Source organism: Nilaparvata lugens, chromosome 4 (genome assembly GCF_014356525.2).
Source record: "Nilaparvata lugens isolate BPH chromosome 4, ASM1435652v1, whole genome shotgun sequence".
Lineage (NCBI taxonomy): Eukaryota > Metazoa > Arthropoda > Insecta > Hemiptera > Delphacidae > Nilaparvata > Nilaparvata lugens.
The window spans coordinates 11,010,232-11,026,004 of record NC_052507.1 but is presented as its reverse complement, the minus strand read 5'-3'; the positions used below and the strand labels follow the sequence as shown (position 1 = coordinate 11,026,004).

General features: G+C 33.4%; 2 protein-coding genes across 2 annotated transcripts in view; both read right to left on the bottom strand.

Annotated features, from left to right (window-relative positions):
* LOC111045773 (polyserase-2-like) overlaps positions 1-3,586 on the bottom strand; it is an 18,086-nt gene extending 14,500 nt beyond the window's left edge. The window contains exons 1-2 of the mRNA XM_039425672.1: positions 3,338-3,586; positions 2,536-2,676 (exon numbers count right to left, since the gene is read on the bottom strand). Of these exons, the coding sequence (XP_039281606.1) occupies positions 2,536-2,676; positions 3,338-3,392 (196 nt within the window). The 5' untranslated portion in view covers positions 3,393-3,586. The remainder of the gene's footprint in view (positions 1-2,535; positions 2,677-3,337) is intronic.
* On the bottom strand, positions 3,554-15,773 carry LOC111062283 (CLIP domain-containing serine protease 2-like). Its single transcript, XM_039426640.1, has 6 exons — positions 15,299-15,773; positions 13,516-13,656; positions 11,604-11,718; positions 9,348-9,550; positions 7,208-7,306; positions 3,554-5,802 (listed from the first exon to the last, which is right to left on the bottom strand). Exons 1-6 carry the CDS (start codon positions 15,351-15,353, stop codon positions 5,444-5,446), a joined length of 972 nt encoding a protein of 323 aa, XP_039282574.1. The 5' UTR covers positions 15,354-15,773; the 3' UTR covers positions 3,554-5,443.

Genomic DNA, 15,773 nt, shown 5'->3' with positions numbered 1-15,773 from the left:
ATTCCTTCAAACCAGATTAGGAGCTCCAACACTCAGGTGGAACTTACTAAAATTAGTATAAATATTGATAAGCAGTGCTTTACTTTCGATTTTTGTATGCACTTGGAACAAAAATGATTGAGAAATGATAAATTATACTTGTTTTCTCTATATTTATCAAAGAAACATGCAAAATTAAATTGGGGTGTTCAACACCCCAGTGTGTCTACTGTGTCAGCATGAAGTAAGTGTGTCTCTATAGGGTTAACATGTTCCTCACGGGCCCGGTCATTAAAAATCCGTTGGGTTGAACCACACCAACCATTACTCTTGCCAATCTTCTTTCTCAATTGATGAATTTTTGTATCCCCTCATTAAACAACTCATGTACTCCACATTCGAGTACAGCCTGGACTGACTCATCAGTTACATTATCATGGATAAATACCGTACTCCTCCTTACAAGCTTCAGACCTTTGTAGCTAACCGAGTCTCGCAATTACATTTACTCCACCCAATATTTGGAAAAACAAACTCTTCTGAAAATCCAGCTGACGTCGCATCACGTGGTATCTTACCATCTAATCTTCTATCACATTCTCTTTGGTGGCAAGGACCTTCCTGGCTGTGTAAACCAGACTCTCTCTGGCCTCTCTGTAGTTTCACACCTATTAACCCAGAATCTCTTCCCGAAGTGAAACCACCGCCTCTTAACGTGCTTACAACTTCAACTGAATCACCTGCATTTGAGATCCTCAACAGTTTCTCCTAGTGGATAACCCTTGTTCGTGTAACAGCATTCATACTATGTTTTCGGCATAACTATCCTTGCAAATATCGTTCTCAACGAAACTATGCTCTTTCAACTGCAGGGATCAAAAATGCAACTCGTCATTGCATTCTAAAAAGGATACAGCAGCTTTCCAGAACTCTCAAACTTCTACTCAGAAAATCTCATCTGCTACTCAGGAATTTCAGCCCTTCCTCTCGGATAAATTACATACAACAGTTAATTATTAATCATACAAATTATGGTATGCTACAATATAGTAGACTGGTACTGTGCATAATTATAAACTATGGGATATTGCTAGGTACTGATTCAGTAACTAATAATGGCAAATAAAAACTGATGCATAGATTATATGGTGAAACTTAACATGAGTGACGGTAGGAAATTATATTAATATATTAAATTAACTTAATTTGAGGGAATTAAGTTATAATTTTTACCTATATAACCTTTAGACTGTTGTTTCCAAATTATGGTTCAGAGCAGTTTTGGGTGAATGGCTGTTGTTTTTACCTGGTTTGTATTTGTATATGAATAAATAAATAAATAAAAATGTAGGGTACATACAGTTACTTTACATATAAAGTTACCGGTACTGATAACTTCTATTTTTCCGGTACTTTTTTTGTTTTTCCCCATACTTATAATTACCGTTCAGTACCGTACTAATAGTAATTGAAGAACGGTAACAGTAGCTGATATATATTCCACAGTAGAACTTTGCTACAGTTTCTATAATTGAAGAACATTTTTTTATGTACAGTTAGGAATATTTAAGAATATTTACAGTTAAGAATATTTTTCAACTAAACTGTAAAAATTTAAAAAATATTTGGCCGGTTATTGATAGCTTCGACACATATATTATATAGTGAGGTATCATTTTGTAAACCTTGAACATTGTTATATTATTGAAAATGTATGAGAAAATAATATGTATGTAATGTTCCTGAATTTATGAATAAACTCCTCTGGATGTGTCGTCCAACATCCAGATAAATTATTATTATGTAGGCCTAGTTATTGGCTGTATTTCATAAAATAGGTCTACCTAAATAGGTAGCCTACTGAAAATCCAGTGTTTTGGAAACCAGTAGAAAAATCACCTTGGAATCATCCATCAGTATGGTGGGTCACTTTCACACCATGCAGCCGCTTTTCCAACTTTAAAATTCCTTGGAGACCAAAATACGATCTTCCGACTACTTTTGACGATTGAAAAAATTATTTCAATTATTTCTGAGAAACTTTCTCGCTTTCACAACCCACTTATCTTTCGAAACAAAAACGTTTTCAGCATGTCGAAAATTTTATGTTTTCTGCTCGACATTGACGAACATAATCATTAATTAAAAATAATTATAGGTCGGATAAAAATGATCTAGATACCAATAGAAAGGAGACATTCTCTCCGTTAATTTGATATAAAATTATTACGCATTACGACGCCCCATGGTTCTGAGAGAAGTGATATTCAAAAGAAAAACAAATCCTCGCGATGTTTCCAATTCTATCATGAATGTAAAATTCCCTTTTAATTCTTCAACCCTGAAACTTTTTTAACACTACTAGGATATCGGGGATGATATTCTACACCCAATTCTGACGTTGAATTGGAAATTTGAGAAAGTTGCAATTTTACACGAATTGGCAACCCTGTAATTTCTTCGGATGGAGGGCCAAGTCTCAACTTTATTTTACACAGACTATAGCATACAATAGATTGGTGTATAATATCATGACTTATCAACCCTACAACTCACCTCTTCTATCAGTAAGCACAAGTACCATCCAAGGAAATTCACCTATGCGGGCATTTTGCCCGCCAAATATTCTCAGCGCCGGCTGAAGACCACATTGCTCATCATTGACTAAACCCCAATTAGCATGTTTTGTTGGGTCGACTGCAAAATATTTTTATGATCAATTTCAAGGAATAGCATAAATTCATAGAATAAAATCATCTATGCTATTCTTCTCAATATGTAGTAAAAAATAAAATAATGTGGAATAACATTCGTCATAACATGGAACTACGCGTAATTTGTGAACAATTTATTATATCTCAAACTATAAAATAATTTACAATTTTCTTTATTGCGGATGACGCCTTCATGAGTTTACTGCTTGTGCGTGGGTAATGGAAAGTGTGAGCGCGATAAAATGAGATGATCAAACGTTCACACCTTTCGGTGGGACTCGAACCCACGACCAGCTACGCTAGCACACTGAGGGGTGCACCGCCTTAGTCGTCTTGGCTATCCTGGCTGACTAATGAAAAATTATAAGGGATTATGGCATAATAGACTAATGTGTAATAGATCATGATAAATTAAATTTTGATTTATAGCACAAATAGCCCAATGAAAATATTGGGCAAATTATTGACAAAAGCGTATTAGAGAGTTCATTAGAGAGTCCAATGGTTCATTGGATTTAATAAGTGTCATAGAAATGGGGCTTTAAATATGATAAATTGAAAAATTCTTTAGAATTGATTAGGCCAATCTCTGATTCAAAGTTTTGGAATAGGTGAAAATGTAATGTAGCCTAATTTGAACTTACATTGGCCTTGAGTGTATGAAATTGATACTATTGTCAAACAGACAAGGATCCTCATTTTTGTCAGAAAAGTGAAATAATGAATTAATTAATCACTGTATATTAGAAATGTAGAGAACTGAGAGCTATATTGAGCATCTACATGATACTAATTTGAAGAACCGTCCATTGAATGTTAGTAGAGTAAGTTTTCTCCAAACAAATTATTGGATGATTCTGTTTAAAAGTTCAATTTATTTTCAAGATTGGTGGTTTAATTACGGTACATCAATAAAATAGGATATTCGCTCATCGCAATGAGAGCATCTATATCCAATTTATGTGTACATCAATAGGCTACATTGATGAAAGTGAATCAATCCACGTCAAATTTTATTACAAACATAAAATATTCTTTAAATCCGCTCATTTTATCTCCAGCTTTGGTCAAACTTACATGCTCATAATGTCCTCATTCTTTACTCTATTTTGAATTTATCTACGGTACTTCAATACTTCAATTTCTATGTAGCTCAAGTTACATATTCTAATATTAGGCTAATTTTCAATTTTTTTTATTTTGTCATAGATCTTGTGGTAAACTTTCTTCTATTGGCTATCATCAATGAAGTGTCATAAATTAATCATATTAAATCATATAAGTGTCATCTTATTTATGTCATAAATTGAAAGAATGAAGTGAAGTTCGTCTAAAAAAAGAGAAATAAAGAAGTAAATAGAAGACATCACAGGCTGAAGCAAAAAATATTACTATTCAAATAAAAACAATATAAGAACTTTTAGTACCCTCTTATTAGAAAACTTAACATTTAACGTGGAAATGACCTATTTTCGATACTAGTCGTTAAAATATTTTAAAGTTTTTTAATAAAAGAGTAGGTACTAAAAGTTTTTATATTGTTTTATTTGAATCAAGTAGCCCATTTAAGCGAAATTATTTTATGCTATTCAAATCTATAACACAACAGTCCAAATAATCCATAAGTCAATTAACACTAATCCATAGGTCCATTAACACTAGTCCATTAAAACTAGGAAAAACAGATTTTGAATTAAGAAAAACTCAAATTAGGTACCTTAATGAAATCGATAAATATTATCATTCAAAAAGTCCAAAATTTGTAGTAACTGGGAGAATTCGAGACCAAGAACCGAACACATACATATTTAATGATATCATTTTCATTCATTCCTACAGAACTACCTACTTTACGTTTTTTTTCAATTAAATAGAACTAAATCAATAGGCTATACTGAAAATACATTTGAATTTAAAGAAACATGTATGTATCCAATAATGAACAATTATTGCTCTGTATTGTTCTAGTAGAAGGAATGAAATTTTCTAGTTCAGGAAAGGTATGATTGATAAGTCTATATCTTTGTTGTAGTTCAGACGCTGTGTTACTTGTAGATATTTGAAAAACACTTACTTTTACTGAGGAGGATGAAACTCCTCCTCAGGAGTGAAATGCATGCCTCAATACTCCAAGAAAAGTAAGTGTTTTTCAAATATTTACAAGTAACACAAAGTCTGAACTACAACAAAGTTATTATATAGTGCTTCGTCATGGAAAACAATATCAATTTCTATAAATATACCTAGAAAAATCAGGTGAAATAATTAAGGTACTGATGGTAACCTAATTTTTCGCAAAATAATATTTATTTACTATTATTATAAAACGAGAATCCAAATTAAATGCTGTAATATTCACCCCGAATACTTCTACTACTGCAAATATATTGACAACAGGGTAAACAGCTAGATGGAAATTCGAATATTTTTTACTCTGTTGTCAATATTTGCAGTACGGTAGCAGAAGTCTTCGGGGTGAATTATAGCATTTAATTTGGATTTTCGTTTAATAATAATAATTAAGTCATTAGCATTTGAATAATTGCAATATCTCAATAATTTCCATTTATTTACTAGTTTGAAATTTGTGATTTTTTGATTGTATTCTGTGAGAAATAAAATCCTTGATACCTGATACACGTTTTTCTTCCTCGCATCATAAAAGGAACATTATTTATTGTTTAAATATTCACAAGAATTTTTAGGGAATAATAATACCATTCAGTTTCACTTTTCAATCATATTTCACTTCAACTCATCTGGTCCAGAATCCATTCTAGGTAGTAGCCAACCCGGATATAGCCGTGTGGTCGTTTTCCGTCCTTCCAGACCTCATTTGCATCAAAGTACTGGACGAAAACGCCAATCTGATACTGCCTTGGTATGTCTTCGTTGAGAGATTTCGCCACAAACATGGGACTGCCCGAATCACCAGCGTAGGAGAATTGGGTTTCGGCTCCGGCGCACAGATATGGTTTCATCAGCTCCTGCTCAGCGGGTTCCTGGTCGGTGGATTTCTTGCCCTCGGTGGAAAACCTGCAGCTTTCCAGGTCGAGAACCTCCAGCGAAGCCTTCTGCAGTATTTCCGGCATCTGGGTTTTGTTATCAACTGTAAATTCAAGATCAATATTCATTTATCTATTTCAATCCACAATCACAATATCAAATTAATGATTGGGAAAGAATCAACAGGATAAACCCAAAACTGTTTCTCTCCCTAATTTTGATAAGAATAGTCCAAATATTGGTACCTATATTGAGTTAAAACGCCTTTTCATTTAATTAGTTAATTTCTTCTTCTTCTTTGGCAGTACCTTTATCCCATTTGAATGGGATCGGCATTACTTTCTCTTAGTCTGCCTCTCCACAAATGCTTAGTCTCCCTATCCAATGCTTCCTCTCTCCTCCAACCACTCTCCCGCAAGTCAGCCGCTATTCTATCTCTCCACCTCATCCTAGGTCTACCTCGTCCTCTCACACCATCCAAAACCAAATCCTGCACTCTTCGTCCAACATAATCCTCCTCCCGTCGCTGCACATGCCCAAAACACCTCATCCTTGTTTCCTGCATTTACTTTCCCAATGGTCCAACTTTTACAGTGCCTCTGATCAATTCATTTCTTATTTTATCTCTTCTTGTAACTCCACACATCCATCTTAACATTCTCATCTCAGTCACTTCCATCTTTCGTTCCTGTTTCTTTGAAATGGGCCATGTTTCTGTTCTATACAGCATAGCTGGCCTCACAACTGATCTATACACTTCTCCCTTCATTTGACAATTCACTCTCTTATCACAAAGAACACCACTCATTTTTCTCCAGTTCATCCATCCACCATATGTGGATTAATTTGTCCATTTAATTTTGATAATTATTATAGAGATAACTAGTAGGTACCCTCTTGTACTATTCATGATGAGACATATTAGAAAGACTACTGTATTCAAAAAAATATTCATGAAGGCAAAAAATTGAAATTGGAATTCCAAACTGAATGAATAAGTCGTGTGTTTGTTGGAATAGTCTACCTCTACAAAACCAATGCCTTTATCTCAGTTTAAAGACTGCTTCTTTATATGGTTTTTGCACAACATACTAAAGCTGGATTCCAACATTATCAGTACCGTATAGGCTACCGTAATATGGGGTGAAGTGGATCAGATAATGTGTGTTCAAATTTCATTTCTTCAGCTATGTGATATAGTTGGTATGGCCCACTATGGCGATGGGACTGATATGTTGACAAACTGTGTGTAGGTATCCTAGAATGTTGAGTAAATTTCAATTTAATTTGCATCAAAACAAATATTGGTGTCTCTGTATCTTTCGGCTTAATTTGTTGAAAAAATATTTTCATAGTTATAGGTATAGCCTATTCAATTTCCTTATTCAATCCTTCTATGAAAATACGTTCGTAAAGCATAGAGATGACAGCCAGTGTATCCTTTATATTGGATCAATTTCTATTAAATTTGCATTGAAACAAAGGAAAACAATAATTATAATAATTACCTAGAGCTGAGGCACCCCAACCAATGACTTGAGCCACCTCGCCAGCAAATTTATTGCCCAGTAACTCTCCATATTCCAAGCAGATTGGTGAGACAAAGTCTGTCGACAAAAATAACAATTTAAATAATTACTTATAGTCCCAACTAATGCTAATAATATATGCTAGATGTTGAACTGGAGCTTTTTTGATAATTATAATAAAAGTAAATTACGCTTAATTTGCTTTTTGACTGACCAAGCGTGGAGTTTATTCAGAATTTTCGCTCCCGGTTACCTAAAACAGTCTTAGTTCTCAGAGACTCTGGAATTGATCAGGTGCGACCTGAAAATAATTCTGAAACCAGACCTTAGCAAGCCAGGTCACAAAGGCATTATTATATTCATCTTCCATGTGAAAAATCACTAATTCAATGTATTGAATAATGATTTTCTCAAGTGGAAAAAATATATGAATTCAATGAAAATTTATAACCTGTTTAGTATTTAGTATTTTGCTAAATAGGCCTATCATAATTAGATAGTATCAGGACTAATTATTGATTAGAATGAAATTGACTTAATATTCGTTGTTGGTTATCCATCTTGTTTTCACTATATTATTACCGGTATTACTATCGTATTTCATAAAACTTTAGAGTGAAAAAATCTGGTGTGGCGCACTCACACAACTTTCCTTGCCGTTATGAAAATTTATCAACTGACGCTAGTGTTCCCGCGCATCTCAAGTCTACTTTTCTAAGATCTGAGTCAGCTGGTGACAGGACAATAGCGCTGAAGACACACGAAGTCTGCTATCTCTTCATAGTGAATGATTTAATAGAATCAACAGTTGCCAACAGTTTGCAATTGAATAATCTTTTTTTCTCGAATTTCTATTTTCAATTTTAGGTGAAAATATTACTGAACATTAATTGTAGAGATTTTTATGCTCAATCTTTTCCACTTGAATTTTTTTGTTTAAATTGTATATGAAGCCTGATAATTGGGAATCTAAAACCAAACTTTCCATAGATGGGGCAGTGCTCCTGAAATTTTTACAGATATGAGACTTGTGGCAGTTGATAGAGCTTATCAATGACTTTTCTAGATATGAATTTGATCTAAATCGTTGGAGCCGTTTTCGAGAAAATCGCGAAAAACCCTGTTTTTGAAAACATATTCGCCATTTTAGCCGCCATCTTGAATTGCATTTGATCGAAAATGTTCGTGTCGGATCCTTATAGTGTAAGGACCTTAAGTTCCGAATTTCAAGTCATTCCGTTGATTGGGAGATGAGATATAGTGTACACAGACGCACATACACTCACACACACACACACACACACACACACACACACACCACACACACACACACACACACACACCAACACACACACACACACACACACACAACACACACACACACACACCACACACACACACACACACACACACACACACACACACACACACACACACACACCACACACACACACACCACACACACACACACACACACACCACACACACACACACACACACACACACACACAACACACACACACACACACACACACACACACACACACACACACACACACACACACACACACACCACACACCACACACACACACACACACACACACACACACACACACACACACACCACACACACACACACACACACACACACACACATATGATTATTAAATTATTACAACAATGATAATAAAAAATTATAACAACATAATAGTCGAGAATCGGTAAAGTAATATTGGAAAAATCTATAATAATATTATGGTAATAATTCTGTTGTGATCGTTGTTAGCATTATTTATTGTATCAAGGAGACATACAAGGGCAAACCTAAAATCACTTCACTTATAAGGGCTACTTTATTTAAATTATAAAAACAATATAACAACTTTAAGTACCCATTTATTAAAAACTTTGAAATATATTGTAAAAATAATTTTAAAACATCAAGTTTTTAACTTGAAAATGGCCTTTGGTCGTGACTAGTCGTTAAAATATTTCAAAGTTTTTAATAAATGAGTACTACAAGTTGCTATATTGTTTTTATTAAGGGTAAACCTGTTGTCTCCAATCCTATGAATAAAATAAATCTAGCTGAAAGTTGATAGAATGCTTTCACGGTACCAGTAAATTGGAATCCTGGATCAACGGTGGCGACCGCTATGTCAGAGTTGGGATTGTAGGATTTGTCGGGATGATGCGGTTGGTAGTCTGGGTGGGTGCTGACTTTCGAGGCCGGAAGTTCGATGAAACTCGGCGCGCAGAAGTCATCCGAGTCGCAATCCGGATCTTTGCTCCAGTCGTACTCGCCAACTATCAATCTTATGCTAAACAGTGGGAGAGAATAAAAAATAGTTGTTACAGAATCATTGTTAGAGAGTGTTGTGGTAACATCGTTAGAGAATCGTTATAATATTATTTATCCATTTATCTATTTATTTATTTATTATTTATTCATTCATCTATTTATTTATTTAATCATTCAATTATTTATTTATTCAATTATTCAGAATCACACAAGTTTCAGAAGAGTACCATAGGCTTACGCCCAAAACGTTTATTGTTATAAGGGAGTTACTAGAGGATTCTAACGTGAAGACAGTATGGTAAACATAAGATCTCATGCAGATTCTGTTTTTGATCATTTTCATAATAAAACACTGGAATATTGTATAAATATAGGCTATCACAAATTTATTAAAAAGTTACATGTATGAATCAACACCAATAAATTGTCTTTTTTCTTTTGAATATAAATAAAAATCTAGATATCAATACCGTACTTGATAATGGCATTATATAATTACTAGATTTCAGATACTGTTTTTGATGGGATATAGGCTACTGTAGTTATATTTATTCATGATAAAACACTGGAATATTGTCTAAATATATCACAGAATTATCAAAAAATTACAAATATGCTTCAACACCAATGAATTGCTTTTTTTCTTTTTAATAGGCCTACAAATAAAAATAAGAATCAAGATATCAATACTTGATAATACTAGATATACTATTCGATATAATACAGAGTTATCATAAAAGAATGGTGCAGTTTCGAACATGGTTTAAAGAAAAAACCAAATTACTTACAGTTGATGTTGTTTATTCATCTAATTTGTCGTCTCAGGCAGTTTTTTACATAATTGATAAATTTAAATATGTGCGCCTTTAGTCGTTCGACAAAATATCCAAACGATAATCAATTTCTCTCCAAACATTCTCAAACATTTCATTGGTTATGGTTGTCATTGCTTCATTAATCCTGTTTTTAAGTGGTTCAGGTGGATTTTTTCTTGTAAATTTACATCAAAAACATTGTTTATTCACAAGAAATCGCAAACTGAACCACTTTAGAACAGGATTAAAGAACCAATGACAACCATAATCGAAGAAATGTTATCGAATGTTAAGAGAGAAATTTATTACCGTATCGTTTGGACATTTGTCGAGCGACTAAGGGTGCACTTATTAAAAGTTATTAATCATGTAAAAAAACTGTTTCAGACGACAAATTAGGTGAATAAAAAACATTAACTGTAAGTAATTTGGATTTTCTTTAAACAATGTTCGAGACCGCACCATTATTTTATGATAACCCTGTACTTGATACTACTGGAGCAGTTTTGGGCGAATGCCTGTTGTTTTTACCTGCATTGTATTTGTATGTGAATAAATAAATTAATGAATGAATTATGGCATTATACATGGCCTAAACATGTCGTGACTAAATGAATTTAAAAAGGGTACTTGGGTTTTTATTTTTATTCATGTGTCAACACCTATATAGGGCCATCTTCAGTGTAGATAACACCATGTGTTGAAACCTGTTCGTAACTTTTTAATAATTTCGTGAAGTATTTGGACAATATTCCAGTGTTTTATTATAATATAGACAGTGGGGATGATAAAAAAATTAAAGCCGTGGGAAAAAATGAGAAAAGTCATGCTGTGATGAGATGGCATTCAAAACGACTAATCCTACGCCCGATAGCAATTTTTTGGCGTTTTCTCATCTCTTTTGAGAAGGATCAGGCCAATAGATTGAAATTCTACTCACAGGTTCATGGTAATTTCTACTCACAATCTAAGGGTGACCACTAACAGAGTGACCTACTTTATCTATATCTTGAATTGCTCTCTAAGATGATAGACTTATGCCCGGTTGCAGAGTCGTCACATAAAGTTAAAAACAGACAGTTAACTCATTTAAGAAGCCATATAACTCTACTTCTCGTTGCACAGACTTAAATACACATAATAAACACCTATAGGATAGAAGATCGCTCTCTGTGTGGCCGGGTCCCTAAAGAAAGATGTATGAAATATAACAAAAGCTAATAATTTTTGAAAATGGGAAATATATTTTCAACTTACTTGTAATACTCATGCACGGCATCAGTAAAACAGTGTGCTGCAGTAAGGACATGGTGCTCACTAATTATAGAGCCGCCACACATGCTTCCTCCAATAAACTCGCCGGTACTGCGATCTGTTGATAAGTTATTAAGAAAATTACAATAATGATTTTCATGAGAAACCAAAGACCTTAAAGATGCATAGACTCACATACAGCGCTAGTGTCGTACTTGGAATTGAAATCCGCCATTGAGGGGGCAACCCATAAGATTATTACATACCAATGCCACCAATGCCTTTGTGATCTATTGTATTACAAATATATATAGATATAATACTCGTGCTAAAATAACCCAATGGCGGCCTTCAATTGCAAGTAAGAGCTATCATTGGGAAGGCATAGGCATTGTGGGTCTATATCTCTTTAAGGTCTTTGTGAGAAACCGTATAGAATTCACCCAATTTGTAGAGTATCGGTATATAGCCTTCTTTAGTTTTACTCATATAGATTTCTCACCCAAATTTCGATACCGGTAACATTAAAAAGTCCGAAATAGGATTATGTATTTTGGGTTTTCACTTTCACAAAATTTTCAGTATTTTTTTATAATTACTCATCAGTTATTACAGAAATTACAATTTTTAACTTACAATTTTACAATTGTACAATTTACAATTACAATTGCTTATATAGATGGTTTTTTGTAAACATATTTCAAAAAAGCTATCACAACCTCTAAATATAGTTGCTCAGCAATATGTAGAAGACTAGACTTACTAATCAGTTCATCAATTACAATAAAAAAAATGTTATTTTTCAAAAAATATATAACATTTTATAATTTTAAAATATGAAATGTTTTATTGCATTTATAGCAATTGTGAAGGAAGAGTTTTGTTTGGATTTGTTTTTGGAGATTGATCAATATGATAAATTCAAAATTGTAGTAGATACATTTTTTGGACTCAAATTGTGTAGGGTACGAATTATCATTTAAGTTACGTAAGTAGCATAACCTTTAGACTGTGTATTCCAAATTAAGGTTTGAAGCAGTTTTGGGCAAATGCCTGTTGTTTTTACCTGAATTGTATTTGCATATGAATACATAAATAAATAAATAAATAATAAATAAATAAATTATTGCTTTTTAGATGTAGAAATACAGCATAGAATAAATTGTGGATGGATGAACTGGAGAAAAATGAGTGGTGCTCTTTGTGATAAGAGAGTGAATTGTCAAATGAAGGGAAAAGTGTATAGATCAGTTGTGAGGCCAGCTATGCTGTATGGAACAGAAACATGGCCCATTTCAAAGAATCAGGAACGAAAGATGGAAGTGACTGAGATGAGAATGTTAAGATGGATGTGTGGGGCAACAAGAAGAGATAAAGTAAGAGATGAATTGATCAGAGGCACTGTAAAAGTTGGACCATTGGGAAAGAAAATGTAGGAGACAAGGTTTGGGCATGTACAGCGACGGGAGGAGGATTATGTTGGACGAAAAGTGCAGGATTTGGTCTTGGATGGTGTGAGAGGACGAGGTAGACCTAGGATGAGGTGGGGAGATAGAATAGCGGCTGACTTGCGGGATAGTGGTTGGAGGAGAGAGGAAGCATTGGATAGGGCTTTGTAAGAGGGAGGAATGCCGACCCCATTTAAATGGGATAAGACACAGCCAAAGAAGAAGAAAAATGTACTCTATGTACAGCAATATTCAATAGCTTCAACAATATTTTATTCAAATTGTTTGAAATGTATATATTTATTGAAAATTTAAATAGCACCCTTTATTTTGTTTGATTGCATTATTCACCAAGAGTTTTAGATTGAGCAGGTTGTTTCTATTTGCTTTTATATGATTAATGTTAAAATATGATAGAAGAGTTTTTCAAATTTGAAAATCATTAGTTTTGATTTGAGACAACTCACCTTTCTTATCAGCTATCACAAGAACAATCCAGGGAAACTCTCCTAAGCGAGCATTTTCACCGCCAAATATTTTCAGGGCAGGTTGAAGTCCGCATTTTTCGTCATTGACTAAACCCCAATTGGCATGGGTTGTAGGATCAACTAAAATAATTCACAAAGAAAAATGCATAAAGTCTTAACATATAAAATGGAACATAACAGATGAATTATATGAAACAGATATTACCTATATAAACATTCAAAAGTGGCGAAAAACATGGAATAAGTAGCACATTCTTGTTAAGAAGAGTTGAGATTAAAATCTACTAAAATCGAATTTTCTATCCCATTCAATTCAAAAAAGTTCTTGATTCCTCATAAAAACTATATAATTTACTATCTGTCAGTTCTACATACTACTCTTACAGGAACTCTTACATGAGAATAATATTTTACTTTCCTTGCCCTATTACCATAGGTAAAGAAAGTATTGCTTTCCGAAAAAAATAAGGTACCTCAATTTCTAAATTTCTATACGTTTCAAGGTCCCCTGAGTCCAAAAAAGTGGTTTTTGGGTATTGGTCTGTATGTGTGTGTGTGTGTGTGTGTGTGTGTGTATGAGTGTATGTGCGTCTGTGTACACGATATCTCATCTCCCAATTAACGGAATGACTTGAAATTTGGAACTTAAGGTCCTTACAATATAAGGATCCGACACGAACATTTTCGATCAAATGCAATTCAAGATGGCGGCTGAAATGGCGAAAATGTTGTCAAAAACAGGGTTTTTCGCGATTTTCTCGAAAACGGCTCCAACGATTTTGATCAAATTCATACCTAGAAAAGTCATTGATAAGCTCTATCAACTGCCACAAGTCCCATATCTGTAAAAATTTCAGGAGCACTGCACCATCTATGCAAAGTTTGATTTTAGATTCTCAATTATCAGGCTTCAAATACAATTTGAACAAAAAAAATCGTGGAAAAGATTGAGCATAAAAATCTCTACAATTAATGTTCAGTAGCATTTTCACCTAAAATTGAAAATAAGCTCGAAATTCGAGAAAATAAGATTATTCAATTGCAAATTGTTGGCAACTGTTGATTCTATTAAATCATTCACTATGAAGAGATAGCAGACTTCATGTGTCTGCAGCGCTATTGTCCTGTCACCAGCTGGCTCAGATCTTAGAAAAGTAGACTTTGAGATGCGCGGGAACACTAGCGTCAGTTGATCAATTTTCATAACGGCAAGGAAAGTTGTGTGAGTGCACCACACCAGATTTTTTGTATATTATTTTATATAATATTTTTGTATATTATTTTATATAATATTTTTGTATAATAATAAACTCAAGCAAAAAACAGTTGAAATTAAATCAAATATAAAATGATCCTCAAAAAAACTTAATCCTAGTTCTAATCATGATTGGGATTCATATAACTCATCAGGATTGAATTCATCAGAGAAGTCGTGAACCGACAGTACTTTTACTCAGGAATGATCTTCACATGGACCTAAGGTCTGTGTGTGAAGACCTAGATTCGCAGATTTCTATATGATTCTCAGATTTTTTCTCAAGTAAATACAGTGAATTATCAAACACTTTTCATTGATTTCATGTTAAAGTTATCCATTAAAAGGAGAAAGCTCATGCTCATGGTGGTCAACTACCTATATTATTTATCCTCAACCATCAAGATATGATAAATAATTTACATGAGTTCATTATAATTTAATATTAATTTTACTATATTCATTTTATCTTAAACTGACAGAAATTGTTGATCACAAATAACTTACATTGACCATTCACAAATGAAGTACATACTATTAAAAACCAAAAAAGAGTTCTCATTTTTTCACAGGAAGACAAATAAATGGATTAATTATGTGAATGAATAAATTAAATAATAAGAACTGTATAGAACTGGCTCATTGAGCTTTCAAAAAATAAAAAACATTTTTAGAAAAAATGCAATCATTATAACAGCTTTGAGAGAAAAGGAAAAGTAATATGTAGTTAAATTTGGCAAATATTTTATGACTGGAACGTCAAAGTGAGTAACAAAAGTTACGGTAGCAAATCAAATCAAGAAATCAAATCACTTTTATTTTCAGAAACACTTTCACATGTTAAAACAATCGCCAAACAAACATTTACACCAATCAACATGTCTAAAGTCATAAAACACTTTTAATTATAGGTAAGTATTGAAGGCGTGCTAATTAACAAATATTGTATTAAGGCTATACTAAGAATTCCTCAACTGAATAG

What these genes read in the sequence shown, in the direction of transcription:
- LOC111062283 (XM_039426640.1), bottom strand. Translation starts at nt 15,353, where the DNA reads ATGAGAACTCTTTTTTGGTTTTTAATAGTATGTACTTCATTTGTGAAT. An exon ending in TTCATTTGTGAATGGTCAAT is followed by an intron (nt 13,657 to 15,298) that starts GTAAGTTATTTG and finishes GAATTATTTTAG; the next exon opens with TTGATCCTACAACCCATGCC. An exon ending in TCCAGGATTCCAATTTACTG is followed by an intron (nt 7,307 to 9,347) that starts GTACCGTGAAAG and finishes TTTTGTCGACAG; the next exon opens with ACTTTGTCTCACCAATCTGC.